This window comes from Anomaloglossus baeobatrachus, chromosome 11 (assembly GCF_048569485.1).
Source record: "Anomaloglossus baeobatrachus isolate aAnoBae1 chromosome 11, aAnoBae1.hap1, whole genome shotgun sequence".
In the NCBI taxonomy this organism is placed as follows: domain Eukaryota; kingdom Metazoa; phylum Chordata; class Amphibia; order Anura; family Aromobatidae; genus Anomaloglossus; species Anomaloglossus baeobatrachus.
In genome coordinates this window covers 151299781-151324780 of record NC_134363.1, presented here as the reverse complement: position 1 = coordinate 151324780, position 25000 = coordinate 151299781, and the positions used below count along the sequence as shown (strand labels likewise).

General features: G+C 50.8%; 2 protein-coding genes across 2 annotated transcripts in view; one reads left to right on the top strand and one right to left on the bottom strand.

The window, feature by feature from the left end:
* ACAP3 (ArfGAP with coiled-coil, ankyrin repeat and PH domains 3) overlaps positions 1-1283 on the bottom strand; it is a 266420-nt gene extending 265137 nt beyond the window's left edge. The window contains exon 1 of the mRNA XM_075327683.1: positions 942-1283. Coding sequence (XP_075183798.1) covers positions 942-988 — 47 coding nt within the window. The 5' untranslated portion in view covers positions 989-1283. The remainder of the gene's footprint in view (positions 1-941) is intronic.
* A 17439-nt stretch (positions 1284-18722) lies between these two features.
* The window catches only part of PUSL1 (pseudouridine synthase like 1), a 61853-nt gene continuing 55575 nt past the window's right edge, over positions 18723-25000 (top strand). The window contains exon 1 of the mRNA XM_075327335.1: positions 18723-18763. Coding sequence (XP_075183450.1) covers positions 18723-18763 — 41 coding nt within the window. The remainder of the gene's footprint in view (positions 18764-25000) is intronic.

Below are 25000 nucleotides of genomic sequence, written 5' to 3'. Positions count from 1 at the left end.
ACAAGCCCCCCTCCCCCAAGCCAATGATGAGATGTTTGGAAAGGAAACTCATCGGCAGACAACACCATAAGGTATAGCAGAAAAGGCTCCCACCAATGTCACAGCAGAGAAGTGGCCACAACCAACCATCCATCCATGTGGGAATCCCGCCACCGACAGCAGCAGGCGATGGGCCCCTTTCTCCAGACAGATGCAGATCCCACCAATTAGATCTACATCCAGTATCCCTCTAGGCCCATGTGCCACCAACATACAGAATGGGAATCTGGTGACCAACAGCGGGAGGATCCTACAAGAAGATCTCCAGATCTCAGCTGCCTGTGCATGTGATGTGGCGGGAATAGGATGGTGGGGAGGCCGCAGTCACCAATATTGGGGGGGGTTTAGGAGTCAAGGTCCAGTGTTGAATGCACAGATAGGCGACATATGAGAGATGATGGATCACATAGTATAGACCCTGCGCGCTATATATATATGTATATATGTGTGTGTGTGTGTGTGTGTGTGTGTGTGTGTGTGTGTGTGTGTGTGTGTGTGTGTATATATATTATATATATATATATATATATATAAAATATATATTATATACACATACTATAATATATATATATATATATATATATTATATATATACACACATACATATATATATATACATACACACACACACACCGCATATACCTATGACAGCAGTAGATATACCATATCTGCACCTGATCTTGGTGTGTATAATACACGGGTCATTATATAACACATGCAGTAGCTTTGCACTAATATATATATATATATACACACACACACACACACACACACACATACATATACACACACACACAGCTCGGTATACAGCCGCCCTGTATAATGCCGCACACCCGCCCGCAGTCTACACGATCCTCACACGTGAACCTGAGGATGATCCACTGGATCCATTCACTGCTCACCGGAATCGGGGAGAATCCTTGATACATTCTTCGAAATCCACGGTCATGATTGCGGCTCCGGTGCTCAGTGCATTGCAGGATGCGGAGCTGCAGGATGGAGCGGAGGATGCGGGATCAGGGGCGGCGGATGGAGCGGAGGATGCGGATCAGAGGCGCACACCGCGATGCTGCATAGGAAGATCCCAACAATAGAGCCTCAATCCAGCGACCACGGACGGCTGCACCGGAGATCACACTGCTCAGCGCCGGAGACCGAGCTCCCTCCCCGGGATCCGAGCGTGACTCCTACTGCCGGCTACAGCCCAGCCTGTCAGTGCCAGGGAGCGTCTACAAACTCACACACCGCCTGTCACCGCCAGGGAGCGTCTACAAACTCACACACCGCCTGTCACCGCCAGGGAGCGTCTACAAACTCACACACCGCCTGTCACCGCCAGGGAGCGTCTACAAACTCACACACCGCCTGTCAGTGCCAGGGAGCGTCTACAAACTCACACACCGCCTGTCACCGCCAGGGAGCGTCTACAAACTCACACACCGCCTGTCACCGCCAGGGAGCGTCTACAAACTCACACACCGCCTGTCACCGCCAGGGAGCGTCTACAAACTCACACACCGCCTGTCACCGCCAGGGAGCGTCTACAAACTCACACACCGCCTGTCACCGCCAGGGAGCGTCTACAAACTCACACACCGCCTGTCACCGCCAGGGAGCGTCTACAAACTCACACACCGCCTGTCACCGCCAGGGAGCGTCTACAAACTCACACACCGCCTGTCACCGCCAGGGAGCGTCTACAAACTCACACACCGCCTGTCACCGCCAGGGAGCGTCTACAAACTCACACACCGCCTGTCACCGCCAGGGAGCGTCTACAAAGTAATATTCAGCTTCTTACAGCCAGGGACAGTATATAATTTCACACACCCTGTAAAGAGCCAAGGAACTGTGCAGCCCCCACACCAGCAGTGAGTCGGTGCTGCGCGGATCCGCGGTATGGCTCGAGGGACTCTACCGGACTCGGGGGTCACGTGGACACTTCGAATAAAAAAAGGACGTTTTTGTAAAAAAAAGACTGCCTGTGACGCCACCCACGGTGTGTGGTGAGCTGTGGTGGGAGGACAATGGGCTGGCAGCTGGATGTTAACCCCTCCGTGGGCAGGGATGGATGCCCCGGGGCCCAATGTCTCTGTGCAGGGGATGATAATGACTCGCCCACCCCAGGGCCTTAGGTGACTCGGTGTCGGGCCGGACTAGTCCGGGGTAGTCAGCGGTGGCGGGGCCTGACTCCGTGACCCTGGTGGAGTCAATTAAAATGGCTGTATGGGGGTAGATGATGATAAAGTTTATATAAGACTCGTGACGCCACCTGTGGTAATTTGCAGCTATGGAGCCGCGGCTGCTGGAAGGGACCTCCAGGGCTAATGTTATGGCAGCTGAGGTGTTTCTTGCTCTCCACAGGTAGAGCGGGTACCGCGGGGCAACCTTTGGTGCTTGGTAAAGTCTATGGTGTTTGGGGACGAGGTGCAGGATAAACCAGACGACACAGGGCTTGCAGTTAAGATGTTTTACTCACTGTTCAGTCTCAGTGCTGCAGTTGACCAGTTACCCACGGAATGCCAGGATCCGCTGTCAGGGACCTCCGCCGATCCCGAATAGGTCAAGGGTCAGTCCCGGTTCACCTCTCTATGTGTCCTTTCTCTGGCTGTCTCCCAGCGCTCAACTGTTTTTGGATTGTCTTGCGCCTCCACCACAGGGCCTGTACAAAGGTGGTTGACCTCAGTCGTATCTTGCTCACCTTCACCGGTGATCTGTGGCAGGTTGTGGCCCTGGGCACCTGCAACGATCTCCCAGACCTTCGGTTTTACTTTAAGGAAATGTCTTTCTTCCCTCAGTCTAGGCACCGTCCCTGATTTTGCAGCAGGATCCCTCCACCCGATCTTTCTAGTGGAACAGGTCATGGGACAATTGCCCTTCCATGACCCTGGAATCTCTTCTGTCAGTGTCACCTGGGCCTAGCAAGACCCCAGGATCTCCACCAGGAACCTCATTCACTCCTTCCCTTCTGGAACTGACTGACTTGTTCCTGTACTCACTCTTTCTGACTCCTCCCACACACCCACTGGCTAGGCCCCACCCACACCATTGGGACCAATGAATGGGACTTACGGCCCCATGACTAGATCTATGGGGGTTACTGCTACTATCCCTGACCCGGTGTATGCCTACCAATTGGTGTGTGCAGGTTTTATCTGTGAACCGGTAGTTGACCCCATTCTTACCCGGGATGGGATACCACACCTCTGGCTGAGGTGCAATATCTCTGTGGCGACGGAAGCCTCAGGGGCGCCACAATAACGGCAGGGGCCGGCGCACCCGGTCACACCGGGAATGTTACTCACAGTTGAATAAATCACACAAGTCCTTTGGTAAACCAAGGTGATGGTGGCCGGCTGCCGCAGACGGGTGTATCTGGTCCCACACCCGGGCCAGTGGTCAATGCCCCTTTCCTCTGCACTTTGTGTTTTCTGTGTTAGACTTCCCGGTGTGTAACGCAGGAGTCCGCTCCCGGTCCTCTGGTTGGTCCTCGGGTGCTCATTACTGGTTAACTAGTGATGAGCGGGCACTACCATGCTTGGGTGCTCAGTACTGGTAACTAGTGATGAGTGAGCACTACCATGCTCAGGTGCTCGATCTCGAAACGAGCAGTCAGATACTTGAATCAACTTCCATTATACTCGATACTCGAGTCACGCCCATTCAAGCATCCAACTGCTCGTTACAAGTACCAAGAACCCGAGCTGATCGGCCCGTTTTACCTGCCTGAGATCGGCCCGTGTTACCTGCCTGAGATCGGCCCGTGTTACCTGCCTGAGATCGGTCCGTGTTACCTGCCTGAGATCGGCCCGTGTTACCTGCCTGAGATCGGCCCTTGTTACCTGCCTGAGATCGGCCCTTGTTACCTGCCTGAGATCGGCCCTTGTTACCTGCCTGAGATCGGCCCTTGTTACCTGCCTGAGATCGGCCCTTGTTACCTGCCTGAGATCGGCCCTTGTTACCTGCCTGAGATCGGCCCTTGTTACCTGCCTGAGATCGGCCCTTGTTACCTGCCTGAGATCGGCCCTTGTTACCTGCCTGAGATCGGCCCTTGTTACCTGCCTGAGATCGGCCCTTGTTACCTGCCTGAGATCGAGCCCGTGTTACCTGCCTGAGATCGGCCCTTGTTACCTGCCTGAGATCGGCCCGTGTACCTGCCTGAGATCGGCCCTTGTTACCTGCCTGAGATCGGCCCTTGTTACCTGCCTGAGATCGGCCCTTGTTACCTGCCTGAGATCGGCCCGTGTTACCTGCCTGAGATCGGCCCTTGTTACCTGCCTGAGATCGGCCCGTGTTACCTGCCTGAGATCGGCCCGTGTTACCCGCTTGAGATCGGCCCTTGTTACCTGCCTGAGATCGGCCCGTGTTACCTGCCTGAGATCGGCCCTTGTTACCTGCCTGAGATCGGCCCTTGTTACCTGCCTGAGATCGGCCCGTGTTACCTGCCTGAGATCGGCCCGTGTTACCTGCCTGAGATCGGCCCGTGTTACCTGCCTGAGATCGGCCCTTGTTACCTGCCTGAGATCGGCCCTTGTTACCTGCCTGAGATCGGCCCTTGTTACCTTGCCTGAGAACGGCCCTTGTTACCTGCCTGAGATCGGCCCTTGTTACCTGCCTGAGATCGGCCCGTGTTACCCTGCCTGAGATCGGCCCTTGTTACCTGCCTGAGATCGGCCCTTGTTACCTGCCTGAGATCGGCCCGTGTTACCTGCCTGAGATCGGCCCGTGTTACCTGCCTGAGATCGGCCCGTGTTACCTGCCTGAGATCGGCCCGTGTTACCTGCCTGAGATCGGCCCTTGTTACCTGCCTGAGATCGGCCCTTGTTACCTGCCTGAGATCGGCCCTTGTTACCTGCCTGAGATCGGCCCTTGTTACCTGCCTGAGATCGGCCCCTTGTTAACCTGCCTGAGATCGGCCCGTGTTACCTGGCCTGAGATCGGCCCGTGTTACCTGCCTGAGATCGGCCCTTGTTACCTGCCTGAGATCGGCCCGTGTTACCTGCCTGAGATCGGCCCGTGTTACCTGCCTGAGATCGGCCCGTGTTACCTGCCTGAGATCGGCCCGTGTTACCTGCCTGAGATCGGCCCTTGTTACCTGCCTGAGATCGGCCCTTGTTTCCTGCCTGAGATGGGCCCTTGTTACCTGCCTGAGAACGGCCCTTGTTACCTGCCTGAGATCGGCCCGTGTTACCTGCCTGAGATCGGCCCTTGTTACCTGCCTGAGATCGGCCCGTGTTACCTGCCTGAGATCGGCCCTTGTTACCTGCCTGAGATCGGCCTTGTTACCTGCCTGAGATCGGCCCTTGTTACCTGCCTGAGATCGGCCCGTGTTACCTGCCTGAGATCGGCCCGTGTTACCTGCCTGAGATCGGCCCGTGTTACCTGCCTGAGATCGGCCCGTGTTACCTGCCTGAGATCGGCCCTTGTTACCTGCCTGAGATCGGCCCGTGTTACCTGCCTGAGATCGGGCCCGTGTTACCTGCCTGAGATCGGCCCGTGTTACCTGCCTGAGATCGGCCCGTGTTACCTGCCTGAGATCGGCCCTTGTTACCTGCCTGAGATCGGCCCTTGTTACCTGCCTGAGATCGGCCCTTGTTACCTGCCTGAGATCGGCCCTTGTTACCATGCCTGAGATCGGCCCTTGTTACCTGCCTGAGATCGGCCCTTGTTACCTGCCTGAGATCGGCCCTTGTTACCTGCCTGAGATCGGCCCTTGTTACCTGCCTGAGATCGGCCCGTGTTACCTGCCTGAGATCGGCCCGCTGTTACCTGCCTGAGATCGGCCCGTGTTACTTGCCTGAGATCGGCCCTTGTTACCTGCCTGAGATCGGCCCTTGTTACCTGCCTGAGATGGGCCCGTGTTACCTGCCTGAGATGGGCCCGTGTTACCTGCCTGAGATGGGCCCTTGTTACCTGCCTGAGATCGGCCCTTGTTACCTGCCTGAGATCGGCCCGTGTTACCTGCCTGAGATCGGCCCTTGTTTACCTGCCTGAGATCGGCCCCGTGTTACCTGCCTGAGATCGGCCCGTGTTACCTGCCTGAGATCGGCCCGTGTTACCTGCCTGAGATCGGCCCGTGTTACCTGCCTGAGATCGGCCCGTGTTACCTGCCTGAGATCGGCCCTTGTTACCTGCCTGAGATCGGCCCTTGTTACCTGCCTGAGATCGCCCTTGTTACCTGCCTGAGATCGGCCCTTGTTACCTGCCTGAGATCGGCCCTTGTTACCTGCCTGAGATCGGCCCTTGTTACCTGCCTGAGATCGGCCCTTGTTACCTGCCTGAGATCGGCCCTTGTTACCTTGCCTGAGATCGGCCCTTGTTACCTGCCTGAGATCGGCCCGTGTTACCTGCCTGAGATCGGCCCTTGTTACCTGCCTGAGATCGGCCCTTGTTACCTGCCTGAGATCGGCCCTTGTTACCTGCCTGAGATCGGCCCTTGTTACCCTGCCTGAGATCGGCCCGTGTACCTGCCTGAGATCGGCCCCTTAGATGACGTAGCCATATTTATTACCGTGACTCATGTTGGATGATAAATTTGACGCTTCTTTAGACACTTTTCTCACATTTTGCACCAATCTGGTGACCTATTTTCCTCCTTTTTGCACAATTTGATGTATGCTGCTGCAATTTTAATCAAAGTTTACTTTCATCAAAGCTGAAAAAAAAGCATCTAAAACACATAATAAAAGGACGTAAAACTCGATGCAACAATCTGCACCAAATCCGTCCCATTTTCTGCCAACACAGAATCCCCCTCCCTATAGTAAATCTGCCCTTTTACGCATCATTGCTAGACACCATCAGCTATTTTACCAAATGTCAGTCCCCCCGCGTCTCACAGCTCAGCGCTGTCAGTAAATTGTGCGAAGCCTGACTTTGGCAGAAAGCGTTCCTAAAAGAATGTGTCAGCACAAATAAAACATATGGGAATAAACAGAATATTATGATGTAGTCCAACACTAGACGCTGATACGTGGCAGAAGGTGTTAAAGCCACAGTCTGAGGTGGACTCCATGTGGCCAAACATGCAACTGACTAGTCCAACATTACCCTGTCTAGCCCCATGCCATGAAAAAAAAAATGTAAGGTACTAACTAATTCCCCCAACATCTTTTTCAGAGGGGTCTGCTCCATAACCCACCTAAAAAAAAAACCCAAACACCCAGAAAATGCTTAAAAGAATAAACGAGATATTCATACATGTTCAGGCTTTTGAAGATAAAGTGACCTGACCTTTCTTCAAGAGGTTTCTGCTCTGAAGACGCTGTGTATTTTACAATACAAACAATTAGATTGGATCAAAAAAATGCTGATGGCCATAAACAACAAAAAAAGCACTGAAGAAACAACCACAAAAATATAGAACAAATGGGGAAAAAAGACACCAGTGTTTCCTGGACCATCTTCCTCTTAGAAAACTCGGTGGATGTTCCTGCCTGAAAACCAAGTGTGCACATAACTCAATACTTCCAGAAACTTCTATAAGGGAAAACTGTAGTTTTTCCCTGTAGTAGTTGAGGGTCTAAAATATTTGGGGTCATGTATAGCAAATATGATGCGAAATCTGGATGATAAAGGAACAAGACAGAAGAAGAATCAATGCCTTCGAAATGTGGTGCTGGAGAAGGATGTTATCGATACCATGGATGAAAAGAAGAATAAACAAATCAATTTTGGAACAAATCAAGCCAGACATGTCACTGGAAGCAATGATCACCAAGCTACGACTTGTCTACTTTGGACAAACCATACAAATAGAGAGCAATCACTGGAAAATGACATCATGGTCAGAAGAATAGAAGGAACAAGACAAAAATGAAGACCTGTTGGCTTGATACTATCAAGATAAAGGTGGAGAAGACTCTGTTGGAGAAGACTGAGAAGACTGTGGTGGAGAAAACTCTGGTGGGGAAGACCTTGGTGGAGAAAAGACTCTGGTGGAGAAAAGACTCTGGTGGAGAAGACCTTGGTGGAGAAAAAACTCTGATGGAGAAAAAACTCTGATGGAGAAGACCCTGGTGGAGAAGACCCTGGTGGAGAAAAGACTCTGGTGGAGAAAAGACTCTGGTGGAGAAAAGACTCTGGTGGAGAATACCTTGGTGGAGAAAAGACTCTGATGGAGAAAAAACTCTGATGGGAAAGACCTTGGTGGAGAAAAGACTCTGATGGAGAAAAGACTCTGATGAAGAAAAGACTCTGATGGAGAAAAGACTCTGATGGAGAAAAGACTCTGATGGAGAAAAGACTCTGATGGGAAAGACCTTGGTGGAGAAAAGACTCTGATGGAGAAAAAACTCTGGTGGAAAGACTCTGGTGGAGAAGACCCTGGTGGAGAAAAGACTTTGGTGGAGAAAAGACTCTGGTGGAGAAAAGACTCTGGTGGACAAGATCTTGGTGGAGAAAAGACTCTGATGGAGAAAAGACTCTGATGGAGAAAAAACTCTGATGGAGAAAAAACTCTGATGGAGAAAAAACTCTGGTGGACAAGACCTTGGTGGAGAAAAGACTGATGGAGAAAAGACTCTGGTGGAGAAAAGACTCTGATGGAGAAAAAACTCTGATGGAAAAGACTCTGGTGGAGAAAACCCTGGTGGAGAAAACCCTGGTGGACCTACAGTATCTAGGCTGCACAAGATCGATCTTCTTACAGAGTGTTCATCCATCAAGTCACCATGGCTCGAGATCGAGCTGTAGGCACGTAAATATATAGAAGTGTGAGACCTAAGGGAACAATTGCATGGTCTGACTCGCAAGAAGTGTATGAAATGTGGAGACATTAAACTGAACATGTCAGCTGTTTCATGATGCTAGAACCACAGGAAAAATGAATCCGAGTCCGGCTCGGTTATTGCAGCCGTGTACGCACCTCTGTGACCAGTCATCCGAGTCACATCATCGCCGGCCATCTTTTCTACGTTGGTGTTCTCTAAAATCCTGCACCGTTTCAGAGTGAAAAATAATGGAACCGGTTCCTGATTCCTGCTGCCCGTCCTAGTCTGAACTTGGCCTTACACCAGTGCTTTTCCATCATGATCATTGCCCCTGTCTTTCTAGGCAGGAAATATGAGATGTGATCATTCTCTGATTCCAGTCTTCCACCTGCTATTATATGGAGATTCCCGGGGAGATAGCGTCTTCTCTCGCAGCAGTATTCGGCGTCTGACATTCAGGAGTGGTGACGGCTGCACAAGGACCAGTCTCCGCATTTCAGTTTAATTGCAGCGCACTTCCGAAATATAAAAGACAAAAGTTGAAGAACGGATTAAACCACTAACAAGAAAAAATTCCGCAAAGTCGCAGAACTGAAGTTGTGTAGTGTCAAGGTACGTGTGAGCTTTAATAATGACCACAAGAGGGCAGTGGAGCAGGTCACGGTCTGTGCTGAACATCAGGTCTTTCTCTGCAGTATTGTACTTTCTGTAGGGAGGTCAAACTCAAGATCCCCAAGCTAAATCCGCCTCGGAACATCATTATATGTGGCCCGCGAGGTCGAGACATTGAAGGATCGGATCCGCAATTTTCCTGTGTCCTTCGGTGTCCACTGCCAGTGGGTTTCTTTTAAAGAGCTGAGTGGAAGTGTGCAACGAAACTCAAAATCCAAGATGTCACCCACCCCCTGGGCTGGCGTCACCTCTCCACTACATACTGGCTGCATTCTACATTGACATAGCCAGCGCTTAGCAGAGGGGCAGAGCCAGCAAAAGGGAGACTGAGCAGAGGCAGCCAGTGCTTCATAGAGGGGGCAGCGCCAACACAAGACGCGAGTGCCATCTTTGAAATCGAGGGGACGCAGTCAGCAGACACTTAACAAAGGGGGTGTCATAAGCACGAGGAGTAGGTGCCTCTTTGAACTCTTAAATCAGTGCAGAGTTAGGCAGTATTTAGTTTAGGGTCAAGCCAAAAGCCAAGGATGCAGGTTCCATCTTTGATTTACAGCAGATGCAGCCAGTACTTAGCTTTGGGACAGTCTATCAGAAACTCTGAGGTCCAGACAGCGCCCTTAGCCCTACAACCCAGGGACAGCGCCCTTAGCCCTACAACCCAGGGACAGCGCCCTTAGCCCTACAACCCAGGGACAGCGCCCTTAGCCCTACAACCCAGGGACAATGCCCTTAGCCCTACAACCCAGGGACAGCGCCCTTAGCCCTATGACCCAGGGACAGCACCCTTAGCACTATGACCCAGGGACAATGCCCTTAGCCCTACAACCCAGGGACAGCGCCCTTAGCCCTACAACCCAGGGACAGCGCCCTTAGCCCTATGACCCAGGGACAGCACCCTTAGCACTATGACCCAGGGACAATGCCCTTAGCCCTACAACCCAGGGACAGCGCCCTTAGCCCTACAACCCAGGGACAGCGCCCTTAGCCCTACAACCCAGGGACAGCGCCCTCAGCCTTACAAGCCAGGGACAGCGCCCTCAGCCTTACAAGCCAGGGACAGCGTCCTTAGCCCTACAACCCAGGGACAGCGCCCTCAGCCTTACAAGCCAGGGACAGCGCCCTCAGCCTTACAAGCCAGGGACAGCGCCCTTAGCCCTACAACCCAGGGACAGTACTTTTAGCCCTACAACCCAGGGACAGCGCTCGTAGCCCTACAACTCAGGGACAGCACCCTTAGCCCTACAACCCAGGCACAGCGCCCTTAGCCCTACAACTCAGGGACAGCACCCTTAGCCCTACAACCCAGGCACAGTGCCCTTAGCCCTACAACTCAGGGACAGCACCCTTAGCCCTACAACCCAGGCACAGCGCCCTTAGCCCTACAACCCAGGCACAGCGCCCTTAGCCCTACAACCCAGGGACAGCACCCTTAGCCCTACAACCCAGGGACAGCGCTCGTAGCCCTACAACCCAGGCACAGCACCCTTAGCCCTACAACCCAGGCACAGCGCCCTTAGCCCTACAACCCAGGGACAGCGCCCTTAGCCCTACAACCCAGGGACAGCGCCCTTAGCCCTACAACTCAGGGACAGCGCCCTTAGCCCTACAACCCAGGCACAGCGCCCTTAGCCCTACAATCCAGGGATGACACTCGTATAGCCCCTGACCAGTTTGTGCATTGCAGTCCATGCTTGTACCATGTTGAATGGAGATCTGCATGAGTCCTTCCAATCACAAGCGGCCCTTTGAAGGCAACCATAATGTTGATGGGCCCTCGGTGAAAATTTGAGTTTGACACCCTTTGCTATAGTCTTGTGCTTCACATATTGGAATGTATGTAGTATATACAATATAAGGAGGGGTTGTTCATCTCTGTCGGCATCTTTTTTTTACTTAAATGGGTTATCCAGGACTTTATTTTTATTTGCCATGGGGCTAAAAACTAAGGCAGGCAGTTGCAAAGTGTTTCCCTGCTCTTCCCGGCACCAATACCTGCGAGCTCAGAGCGGTCACGGACTGCTCCTGTTGGCGATTCTTTGGCCTCCAGTGACATCACACCAACAGGGCAGCTTTTTCTCTTCCGCTTTGATCCATTGACAGGGTGTCTGTGCGGATGTGATGCTGATAGACAGCTGCCTTCTCCCTACCTAACAGCGGCTGTCAATCAGCATGATGTCTGCAGTTACCAGTGACGTCCTGTCAACGGAACGGAGCAGAAGAGAAAGAGCTGCTCTGTTAATGTGAGGTCAAATAAAACAGCAGAAATGCCAGAGGAGTCGGCAGAGATCATCCTCATGCTATCTGTTCTTAGCCACATGCCCAAAAAAAAATAATAAAAGTCCTGGAGAAAACCTTTAACTGCTAAAATAAAAATCATTTTGCAATTGGGTTTCATTCAACATTTTTCACCGTTTTGTCTTTACAGGCTCTTTGTTTCTTTACACATTTAACTTTTACATAAATTACCTGGGAGGAAAAATAACAAAATAAAAGGCTACAAACTCTTCACGCTCGCATGTTACCTCTGGGGCATCTGGCATCAGGGGATCTCAATGGTTAATTGATCGCAAGTCCTCTGTGAAGTCCACAGAGTATTGGAGTGGAATTACTTTAATTTGATGCTGAAGGGGTTAAAGACTTTTTTTTATTCTTGGCTGAGATTACTCAGCCTTAATCACAGCTCTATCACCTTACCATAACTCCATTACTCTATATTCACCCACTACATGCCAGTTATAGATCTTTTATACTGACCACTTGGAAGGAGCTTGTCCCTGGAGAAGCTGAGGTGTTCATTTCAGTTGCAGCTGTGAAGTTTCCTGCTGGAGAAACTTAGTAGAGCTATTTGTTTTGTCTTTCCTAATTTGTTTGTCTTCCCTTCCTCGTGTTGTTTTTTTTTGCAGTAGTGGGACTAGCGTCTTGCTGGCCTACACACTAGTCAGGGTACATTCAGGGCTAGCAAGGGCCTAGGCATGTGACAGTGCACTGGGGGAGGACCCGTCTATGGACTTTAGGGAGGATAGGGATCAGACTCAAGTGAGTGTTAGGAGGGTACCCATTATATCTTCCCCGGTTCTCCCTTTGTGTTGCGCTGCTCACCGGGTGTCCCCTCTCACCTGGCATGATACTCTCCTGTGAGAAGGAGCTCACTGACAGATTCTTAGTCAACTCATTCTACAGCCAGCAATAGACAAGTGCAACACAGAGGACATAGAAGGCAAGCAGTGCAACATTTTTAAGGAAACCCAATTCCAAAAAAAATATCAGTTTTAGCCCCAATTAAATGCATTTAAAAAAATATAATAAATATATATGTATAAAAAAAATTAAAATAAATATATATAATATATATATATATATATATATATATATATATATATATATATATATATATATATATATACAGTTAGGTCCATAAATATTTGGACAGTGACACAAGTTTTGTTATTTTAGCTGTTTACAAAAACATGTTAAGAAATACAATTATATATATAATATGGGCTGAAAGTGCACACTCCCAGCTGCAATATGAGAGTTTTCACATCCAAATCGGAGAAAGGGTTTAGCAATCATAGCTCTGTAATGCATAGCCTCCTCTTTTTCAAGGGACCAAAAGTAATTGGAGAAGGGACTCTAAGGGCTGCAATTAACTCTGAAGGCGTCTCCCTCGTTAACCTGTAATCAATGAAGTAGTTAAAAGGTCTGGGGTTGATTACAGGTGTGTGGTTTTGCATTTGGAAGTTGTTGCTGTGACCAGACAACATGCGGTCTAAGGAACTCTCAATTGAGGTGAAGCAGAACATCCTGAGGCTGAAAAAAAAGAAAAAATCCATCAGAGAGATAGCAGACATGCTTGGAGTAGCAAAATCAACAGTCGGGTACATTCTGAGAAAAAAGGAATTGACTGGTGAGCTTGGGAACTCAAAAAGGCCTGGGCGTCCACGGATGACAACAGTGGTGGATGATCGCCGCATACTTTCTTTGGTGAAGAAGAACCTGTTCACAACATCAACTGAAGTCCAGAACACTCTCAGTGAAGTAGGTGTATCTGTCTCTAAGTCAACAGTAAAGAGAAGACTCCATGAAAGTAAATACAAAGGGTTCACATCTAGATGCAAACCATTCATCAATTCCAAACATAGACAGGCCAGAGTTAAATTTGCTGAAAAACACCTCATGAGGCCAGCTCAGTTCTGGAAAAGTATTCTATGGACAGATGAGACAAAGATCAACCTGTACCAGAATGATGGGAAGAAAAAAGTTTGGAGAAGAAAGGGAAAGGCACATGATCCAAGGCACACCACATCCTCTGTAAAACATGGTGAAGGCAACGTGATGGCATGGGCATGCATGGCTTTCAATGGCACTGGGTCACTTGTGTTTATTGATGACATAACAGCAGACATGAGTAGCCGGATGAATTCTGAAGTGTACCGGGATATACTTTCAGCCCAGATTCAGCCAAATGCCGCAAAGTTGATCGGACGGCGCTTCATAGTACAGATGGACAATGACCGCAAGCATACAGCCAAAGCTACCCAGGAGTTCATGAGTGCAAAAAAGTGGAACATTCTGCAATGGCCAAGTCAATCACCAGATCTTAACCCAATTGAGCATGCATTTCACTTGCTCAAATCCAGACTTAAGACGGAAAGACCCACAAACAAGCAAGACCTGAAGGCTGTGGCTGTAAAGGCCTGGCAAAGCATTAAGAAGGAGGAAACCCAGCGTTTGGTGATGTCCATGGGTTCCAGACTTAAGGCAGTGATTGCCTCCAAAGGATTCAAAACAAAATATTGAAAATAAAATTTTTTTTTTGGGTTTGGTTTATTTGTCCAATTACTTTTGACCTCCTAAAATGTGGAGTGTAAAGAAATGTGTACAATTCCTACAATTTCTATCAGATATTTTTGTTCAAACCTTCAAATTAAACGTTACAATCTGCACTTGAATTCTGTTGTAGAGGTTTCATTTCAAATCCAATGTGGTGGCATGCAGAGCCCAACTCGCCAAACTTGTGTCACTGTCCAAAGATTTCTGGACCTAACTGTATATATATATATATATCTATATATATAATTGCCTTATTCTGTCTGTCTGTCTGTCTGTCATGCTTCAAAATTGTGTCCTTCCGGTGACATTGTGTCCTTACGGTGACACAAAGCTGATTGGCCGCTGGGCTCGCCATGGCCCCGCCCCCCCACACGGATTGGCCTCTCGCCCCGGCTCTCTGCAGGCCCCGCCCCCCTCACGCAATGCACGCTCGCTCTGGCCCAACTGACACGGAGCTCCGATTCCCAGGTGAGTACACACACACATCACACTCACTCTCACACACACCTCACACATCACAACATCCTGGGATATCGCTTGCTTCTACACCGGCTCCGTCAGGATCCCAGCAGCGCCAGACATAACCTTGCGATGCTGGGATCTTGACGGAGTCCGTGAAAGCTGGTAACCATTATACACATCGGGTAACTAAGGTCCCTTAGTTACCCGATGTGTATCATAGTTACCAGTGTACACCGGCTCCCACTCACTCTCACACACACCTCACACACACATCACATCGCATCTACACATCAAGGTCCTGCAGCGGCGGAAAATACAGACACATAACAGCACACACACACACATACACACATCAGATCACACTCACCCTCACACACACCTCACACACACATCACATCGCATCCACATACTCACAACATCCTGGGATATCGCTTGCTTCTCGGCGGCGATACTGTGCTGTGAGCTTCCAGGACCTGACGGAGGATCACATGGCCAGAAGCATGTGATATCTCCCGGATGTTGTGAGTATCAGCGCGTATGTGCGATTTCGTCAGGGTCTGTGTGTGTGAGTGTATGCGATCGGGTGTGTGTGAGTGTATGCGATCGGCTGTGTGTGAGTGTATGCGATCGGGTGTCTGTGAGTGTATGCGATCGGTTGTGTGTGTGAGTGTATGCGATCGGGTGTGTGTGAGTGTATGCGATCGGGTGTGTGTGAGTGTATGCGATCGGGTGTGTGTGAGTGTATGCGATCGGGTGTGGGTGAGTGTATGCGATCGGTTGTGTGTGTGAGTGTATGCGATCGGGTGTGGGTGAGTGTCGGCAGAGGAGCACGGCGTGCTGGAGGAGGCTGGGAGCAGAGAGGCTGATCTTGGGGAAGGCTGGGAGGGGGAGGCTGATGCTGGGGGAGACTGGGAGGGGAAGGCTAATGCTGAAGGAGGCTGGGAGGAGAGAGGCTGAACCTGGGGAAGGGGAGGCTGATGCTGAGGGAGGCTGGAAGGAGAGAGGCTGAGGCTGGGAGGAGAGAGGCTGATGCTGGGGAAGGCTGGAAGGAGAGAGGCTGAGGCTGGGAGGAGAGAGGCTGATGCTGGGGAAGGCTGATGCTGAGGGAGGCTGGGAGGGGAAAGCTGATGCTGGGGAAGGCTGGGAGGACGGAGGCTGGGAGGAGAGAGGCTGATCCTGGGGAAGGCTGGGAGAGGGAGGCTGATGCTGGGGGAGGCTGGAAGGAGAGAGGGTGATGCTGGGAGAGGCTGGAAGGAGAGAGGCTGATGCTGGGGGAGGCTGATGCTGGGGAAGGCTGGGAGGACGGAGGCTGGGAGGAGAGAGGCTGATCCTGGGGAAGGCTGGGAGAGGGAGGCTGATGCTGGAGGAGGCTGGAAGGAGAGAGGCTGATGCTGGGGGAGGCTAGAAGGAGAGAGGCTGATGCTGGGGGAGGCTAGAAGGAGAGAGGCTGATGCTGCGGGCAGAGAGGCTGATGCTGCGGGCAGAGAGGCTGATGCTGGTGCAGCATGGGGAATGGAGCACGATGGGGGGTGCGCAGCATGGGGGATGGAGCACGATGGGGAGTGCGCAGCATGGGGGATGGAGCACGTTTGGGAGTGCGCAGCATGGCGGATGGACCACGTTTGGGAGTGCGCAGCATGGAGGATGGAGCACGTTTGGCAGTGCGCAGCATGGCGGATGGACCACGTTTGGGAGTGAGCAGCATGGAGGATGGAGCACGTTTGGGAGTGCGCAGCATGGCGGATGGAGCACGTTTGGGAGTGCGCAGCATGGCGGATGGAGCACGTTTGGGAGTGCGCAGCATGGCGGATGGACCACGTTTGGGAGTGCGCAGCATGGCGGATGGACCACGTTTGGGAGTGCGCAGCATGGCGGATGGACCACGTTTGGGAGTGCGCAGCATGGCGGATGGACCACGTTTGGGAGTGCGCAGCATGACGGATGGAGCACGTTTGGGAGTGCGCAGCATGGCGGATGGAGCACGTTTGGGAATGCGCAGCATGCCGGATGGTGCACGATGGGGAGTGCGCAGTATGGCGGATGGAGCACGTTTAGGAGTGCGCAGTATGGCGGATGGAGCACGTTTGGGAGTGCGCAGCATGGCGGATGGAGCACGTTTGGGAGTGTGCAGCTTAACGGATGGACCACGTTTGGGAGTGCGCAGCATGGCGGATGGAGCACGTTTGGGAGTGCGCAGCATGGCAGAAGGAGCACGTTTGGGAGTGCGCAGCATGGCGGGTGGAGCACGTTTGGGAGTGCGCAGTATGGCGGATGGAGCATGATGGGGGGTGCGCAGCATGGCGGATGGAGCACGTTTGGGAGTGCGCAGCATGGCGGATGGAGCACGTTTGGGAGTGTGCAGCATGGCGGATAGAGCACGATGGGGAGTGCGCAGCATGGCGGATGGACCACGTTTGGCAGTGCGCAGCATGGCGGATGCAGCACGTTTGGGAATGCGCAGCATGGGGGATGCAGCACGATGGGGAGTGCGCTGCATGGGGGATAGAGCACGATGGGGGGTGCGCAGCATGGGGGATGGAGCACGTTTGGGAGTGCGCAGCATGGCAGATAGAGCACGATGGGGAGTGCGCAGCATGGCGGATGGAGCACGTTTGGGAGTGCGCAGCATGGGGGATGCAGCACGATGGGGAGTGCGCAGTATGGCGGATGGAGCACGTTTGGGAGTGCGCAGCATGGCGGATGGACCACGTTTGGGAGTGCGCAGCATGGCGGATGGAGCACGTTTGGGAGTGCGCAGCATGGGGGATGCAGCACGATGGGGAGTGCGCTGCATGGGGGATGGAGCACGATGGGGGGTGCGCAGCATGGGGGATGGAGCACGATGGAAGGTGCACACCTCCCCCCAACACACACACACACACGCGCACTGCACAACACACACACACTGGGAACCACAAACAACGCCCTACACAGACACCCACACACACAGACAACGCTGCACACACACAACACCCAACACACAAACACCGCAGCACACACAAATATACGCACATACCGCACAACACACACATTGCTCAAAACATACCTCCCCCCAAAACACACCACACACACACAAACCGCACAACACACACACACACAACGCTACAGACACACAGCGCTCCACAAACAACGCAACACACATACAACACCGCTCTCACCCCCCGCCACACCCAGAACATGTACAGCGCCCTACACAAACACTTGGTAACTACACACAACAACATCTATATATATATATATATATAACAAAAATCATACATTAACTACACAATACGTAAATTCTAGAATACCCGATGTGTAGAATCGGGCCACCTTCTAGTATATATATATTTCTTATTTTCCTTGAGTTCTTTAAGCATAGTTTCTTCTGTTTTCCCTGCTTTGGTCCTTGCATGAGAGTCCGAGTCACAAACATATTTCTCTGAATCTTTCCCATTGTATAAACATTTGAGCTGTTTAATAAGACCACATATAAAGCTTTACAGAATATCATAACATTGCAATTCTTTTAGTATTCGCCTCTTCTTCCCCATGATTCATTTTCTGTAGTGTTGTCAGTGATCCAGAGATGATTGTTAGATGGTGAGGAATCCAGATCTTCATGCAGAACTTCAGAAAATGGGTCCATGCGCACCAGCTCTCCTGCGCCGGCAAGGGCAGAATGGCCGCTCATTGCCCCACACAGCTAATGGTTGGGTCATATCTTTGTTGTAGACGAGGGACAGCAGATGATAATGACGCGCCCACGGGGTTGGAGGTTACCCGTCACCGGGTGGCGGTTCTTCTCCTGGGTCGCCGCGGAGACCTTGCCCGGTTCCGTGATCCCGTCCGGTGTCAATAAAAGGCTTTGGGATGGGGTTGATGAGCATAGTTGTTCGTGACGCCACCTGTGGTGTGCGGCCAGTATGAGTCACCGCTGCGGGTGCTTCTCGCTCCTGGGGCGGATGGTGACGCAGCTTGGGTGTTTCAGCTCTCCACAGGTAGAGCTAGGCCCCAAGGAGGACGATGGCGATGGTAGTAGTCGCCTATGGTGCAAGGGCGCGATGGTGAGAGCGCCGGAAATTATGGGACCACACATATGGTGCAGTTCAAGTTCTTTACTCACGGCAAGCACGCCGCCGTTGGAGTAGCGGCCTACACTGTGATGGGCTTAAGCCAATCTCGGATACTTCGGAGGTCGAGGCCGGTGTTTCCTTTTGTGCGTCTCCTTTCGATGGTTTCTCTCCACCCCAGCCTCTGGGCCGTGGAACGGGTCACGGGTGCTTGCTGCACTCTTCGCGAACCCTAGGATCCCCCTTCTTCCTAAGAACCCAGGTCGAGCCTCCAAAGCTCCAGACAACGGGCCCCGAACTGTTCGTTTCTCTGCCTACTCCTCCTGAATGCGACCTCTCTCGGACACTGTCCGGTGCAGACTGCCTATTGTGTGTAGGTTGGCTCCTAACTTCCCCTGTGGGTGTGTGGTGCCCTGGACAAGCCAGGACGTCACAGGTACTGCAACAACACACCCCACACCCCGGTTAGGCACATCAGCCGCACACACAAAATCCTTGTTGCCTCCCTCCAGGGGCTGATGTCCACACCAGGTGGGGCGGAGCCAAGCGGTTGGCTCCACCCACCGAGGAGTTCACAGTCCTGGAGGCGGGAAGAGAGTTCAGTTTGGAGTTCAGTGCAGTTTTGAGTGGAGGACGTAGTAGTGGAGGAGCTGACTGACCGTGTCCGGGAACGTGGCCCGGGCACAGAAACAGCAGGGTTGTCAGACGGTGGTGACCGTCTGCAGGCGAGGCCGATTGACGCACAACCGTAAGGACCGGGGACGGGCGGTGGCCCGCTGGTACCGGACCGGGGAGCGAAGAGAAGCCAGCACCATTCGGCAGGGCCTATGGACCCCGACCGGGCTTGGAGTCGCCGTTAAACCGGTCAAATCCGTCAGCGACGGGAACCTCCGGGGTTTCCCAGCAGCAAAGACCCGACAGAAGGCAACCACTCAACCGTGAAGGGAAATACAGCTACCACCACAGCTAGAGTTCCCAGGGCCAGCGCCTGCGGGCAAAAGGGGCTCCTCCGGCAAATATACCGCTGGGGAGCGGGTTACCGGTGGGAAGCCACTGGGGCCGAGAACACAACACTGGTGCAGGGAGAGACAGTTACCGCCAACCTACCGGGAGTGACCGCCGCAGCCGTCTGTGGGACTCGTCCATCCAGCCTTTGTTTTACCAGAGACTCCGTGTACGTTACTGGCTGAGTGAGTACCACTGTGCCGTCTGGCACTGCGCTGCCCCCGCGACCCTGCACCCGGCCAAGCCCCGCAATCCACCTTCCAGTCAACAACTCCGGGCCCCGGGACTACCAAAATCCCCCTACCCACGGAGGGGAGAGAAACATCCCAGCTGCTCCCTGTCATCGCTCCCGGGATCCCCGTACAGAGCAGTGGTAGTGTCCCAACCTCACCACAACCATGGGTGGCGTCACAAACCGACATCCCAAACCCCAACAGACCACCCCTTTCACTCACGGGCGACGAGCGCCGCTCGAGTCCCCCGATCCGGCCCACCGCTCGAGCCACCGAGCAGCAGCAGCCGGACCTGAGCCGCAAGCGCGGTCGAACAGCGCACCCCCCGCCCGCGACAGGTGCCCCGCCTCCCGGGTTCCTGAACTAGTGGGCAAGAGGTCCCATACCTCGTGAAGGCCACCCCAGCACCTACCCTAGCCCAGTCCCAGTGACAGAACCCCCGTGTTATGTGTTGATTGAGTGTGGTAGTGGTTGTTACCGGCGACGATCTCCTCCATATCCGCGATGAATACTGCACCTCGAGTGAAGTGCAGTACCCTGTGGCACCTGAAGCCGCAGGGGCGCCACAATAACGTCTGGACTACTGGACAGACCTTTCATTCAGGTGGGGGATTAAATAGTGAGGGCTGAAGAGTTGAAAGTGCTTTGACACGCCCCCAAAAGCACTTGCAGCTAATTTGCATAAAATCACTCATGGGCTACCTGGAAAATTCTATCAAAATAATTAGTTTCTTTTGGAATTATTAAACAATGTTACAGAGGTGGAATGTCTGCTGATGTCACTATATGAGGCAGCCGCAAAAAGGCTTCCCAAAACTGGGAGCGATCATGGTCTTATGTGAATCCCATCAGCCAACTTTACTGTTACAGGACGACATTGGCCCAAATAGGATAAGTGAACCAATGAAATCTATGGGAAACTCCCCTTAACGTATGATCATCTGTTCTGTAATACATTGATGGATCCATTCTTCGAGTGCTGCACATGCCCAGAACACATTCTATTAAACATGGATTTGTTGCAACACAAATAGGGCATCCGTTTTTTTCTCCATTTGTAACAAATCTATTTATTTTATTTGTTTTAATTCTGGCTCCATTACCCATGAATGACCAGATGTGTGAACAGGGCCCTAGAATATTTCCTTCCCCGTACACTAGCCTCATAGGGAATATTTGTATTTTCAAATATGGTGAGTGATCGCCCTTAAGTTTTCTACTATCTGCTTCGATCTTGAAGTTAAAGAACATCTGCAGGCTTTTGCTTTGTGATCTAAGAGCTGCATGATGTAGGGGCAGGGATCATGATTCCAGAGATGTCACTTACTAGGCTGTGTGTTGCCTGTTTCAGGATAATCAGTGTTTTATCAGCAGCAGATTATCATTACAGGACTAGGTGTCTTTTGCCTCCTTGTCAACTGCTCTGTATAGCCCCGTCCCCACAACTGATTGGCAGCTTTCTGCCTATGCACAGTGTATATAGAAAGCTTCCAATCAGTGGTGTGGGCAGGGGTATATAGAGCTTAGCATTCAGATAACTGGGAGATCTGCAGCAGAGAAAACTGTGATTTTCTCAAAACTACAACAGCAGCTCAATAAGTGACACATCGCTGGAATCAGAGTGTCTACTAGGTAGAAACCTGGTGACAGATTTCATACCCTTTAAGAAGAATATCCCCCAATGTATCTATTTTGACTATTTCCCGTTTAAATATTAAACTTAAAGTACAGCTATTTAGTGACACCGGGTGTCGACAACTCTCATCGGTGTCACCGGGTTTGGTTGAGCGCGGCGTTGACCTGGTGCCACTGGTGAGAACTGTCGTCATATCCAGAACCTGTCAATAGCTGAACTTTACTGCAATTCAGACACCGGACCTGCATTGATGGATCTTGGACTAGGACAGAGCTTTGTGGGAACATTTTTGATAATAAATTGATGAACGAGGGAGAGAGTGTGGGAGTCTTTATTAAAAGAAACTATTTTTTCTTGTGTGTGTTTGCTTTTTTTTTTTTATTACTGGGTTAGTAATGGGGGTGTCTGATAGCCTCTCCATTACTAACACCAGGGCACAATGCCAAGTGACATTACACAGCTGACATCAACCCCCAAAAATATTCCCCCGATTGCCACTGCACCATGGCAATTGAGAAGAAAATTGTCATTGTAAATAAGCACTTGTACCTTTCCCCCCCCCTCTCATTGTAGATTGTAAGCTCTCACAAGCAGGGTTGTCTTTTTTCCCCTCTAAATATTTTATTTTCTATAACTGTTATTTGTCTGTATATGATCCTCCTAAATTGTAAAGCGCTGTGGAATATGTTGGCGCTATAGAAATAAAGATTATTATTATTATTATTAGAACTGGGCAAAGCGTCAGAATTGGGCCCTCTAATGTGAAACACCACTTCTGAGGCGGCTGCAGGCTTCTATTTTTATGCTGGGAAGGGCCCAATAACCATGGACCTTCCCAGCCTGACAATACCAGCCCCCAGCTGTCTGCTTTACCTTGGCTGGTTATCAAAAATATGGGGGACCGCATGTCATTTTTATAAATTATTTAATTATTTAGCTCTTGATTTCGACCTGAAAATCAGAGGTGCATTTAGGCATCTTACTCATGGTGTTCCCATTCCATTTGAGCACTGTTTCCATCCATGTCAGTGATTTTCCAGCCCCCCTCAGTGTTCCTGTTAGGGTCTCCTGGAAAAATGCTCGAGTTTCTCATTGACTTACATTATACTAGTGCAAGCGACTGATCTGCTCCACTCAAGTAACGAGCACTCAAGTATTTTAGTGCTCGCTCATCTCTAGATGATAACGTCAGTGCTGCCGCCATCATACCGGGCCGGGTACAGTAGGCACTTATCATGACTGACAAATGACTCCCATTATCCTCCTCCGCCGCCTTTCTTCCACATCTTCGCCTCCTCTCTCACCGAGCAGACGTTCTGCATTCCTGTCCACGTCATCGTTACGAGATATGTAATACACAAAGAACGTGGAAGGGAGGGAAAGAAACGACTCACATCAATTAAAGGGGAAGCATCTAGAAACAAGTAAACCTTTTAGGCTGTGTTCACACTGAGCTTTTTTGACGAGGTTTTTTTTTTCTTGCAGATTCTTTACAAAATACTCTTCAAAAACTGCTTAAAAACAAAACACAAAAAACTATTGGAAACATCTTGTAATTTCTATGCAAAATCCACGTTGCTGTCCATATGAAGAGTTTTTTTTTTTGTTTCTTGAAGATTGTAAAACTCTGTGGATTTTTCAAGCATGAGAAATCATTAACATTATTTGCATTCTGTGTATATTTACCTTTAAAGGGAATCTGTCACCAGAATTTGATCCCCCAAACTATTTATGAACATATAGATCTTTCAAAGACAAGTCCAGGAATGCCTATGTATCACCAGTCCGTTCCCCGATTACTGAGAAATCAACCTTTGAATTGATACGTAGATCTAAAGCCTCCGTCACTCCAGCTCTATTCCCCGCCCAGCTCCGCCTCCTCCTGTTTGACTTATAGCTTCTTTCCCTGACGTCACACAGCATATAGTCAAGCAGAAGGAGATGGCAGTTGAAGAGGAACAGAGCTGGAGTGACAGAGGCTTCAGATCTACAAATAGCTCTCAGCCTCATTTGCACACAGACACACAAAGAGAGGAAGATAGGGGATAACTTACTGATTGCTGCGGTTCTTATCAATGGGACCCCCGGCAATCCTGCAGCCATGTCCTGACTGGAGCAGAGTTGCACATGCTGAGTCTCCACTCCATTCATTCTATATGGATTGATGCAGAAAGTCGAGAGCTGGGCTTGGCTGTCTCTGGCAGTCCTTTGAAAACGAATGGAGTTTAGGCTGAGCATGTGAAACTCTGCTCCATTCAGGACAGAGCTGCAGGATTGTTGGGGGTCCTGAAGATCAGACCCCCAGCAATCAGCAACTTTCCCATTACTGAGATAGCAGATGACAGTTGGTGCTTTTAAAATTCTATGGAGAACTGTAACTTGTTTCAGGAGAACTTGCAGCAGAATGTCTGTGTCGCCTCTAGTTCCTCCCTCCATAGAATGTTATGAGCACCACTGTCATCTATCTCAGTAATGGAAAAATCTGTCATCACTGAATACAGATTTTTAGTTGTGAATTAAGAATTGTTTTCATAAATGAATAATCCAGGAGGGGAAAGAAGGAAGTTTCTTTGATAAGATATATGTATTAACAAAAATGTATTCTGCACACAAAACCACAAAACAAATAGATAGAAACGTAATTATAATGTCTGTCTCCCCCCCTGTATATATCTCTCTGTCTCTCTCTATCTCTTTGTCTGTCTCTTTCCCTGTCTGTCTGACTATCTCTGTCTCTTTCTCCGTCTGTCTCAATCTCTTTCCCTGTCTGTCTATCTCTGTCACTTTCCCTGTCTGTCTCTTTCCCTCTCTTTCCCTGTCTGTCTCTTTCCCTGTCTGTCTCTTTCCCTGTCTGTCTCTTTCCCTTTTTCCCTCTGTCTCTTTACCTGTCTTTGTCTGTCTCTTACCCTGTCTGTCTCTTTCCATCTCTTTCCCGGTCTGTCTGTTTCCCTGTGTCTGTCTCTTTACCTGTCTGTGTCTGTCTCTTAACCTGTCTCTTTCTTTCCCTCTCTTTCCCTGTCTGTCTCTTTCCCTGTCAGTCTGTCTCTTTGTCTGTCTCTTTACCTGTCTTTGTCTCTTACCCTGTCTGTCTCTTTCACTCTCTTTCCCTGTCTGTCTGTTTCCCTGTGTCTGTCTCTTTACCTGTCTGTCTCTTTCCCTCTCTTTCCCTGTCTGTCTCTTTCCCTGTCAGTCTGTCTCTTTGTCTGTGTCTGTCTCTTTGTGTCTGTCTCTTACCCTGTCTATGTCTGTTTCTTACCCTGTCTGTGTCTGCGTCTTTCCGTCTGTGTCTGTCTCTTTCCTGGCTGCATTGTGACACGCCAACATTCCATTTAAGGGCGTGGCTGCGCATTCTTCTGA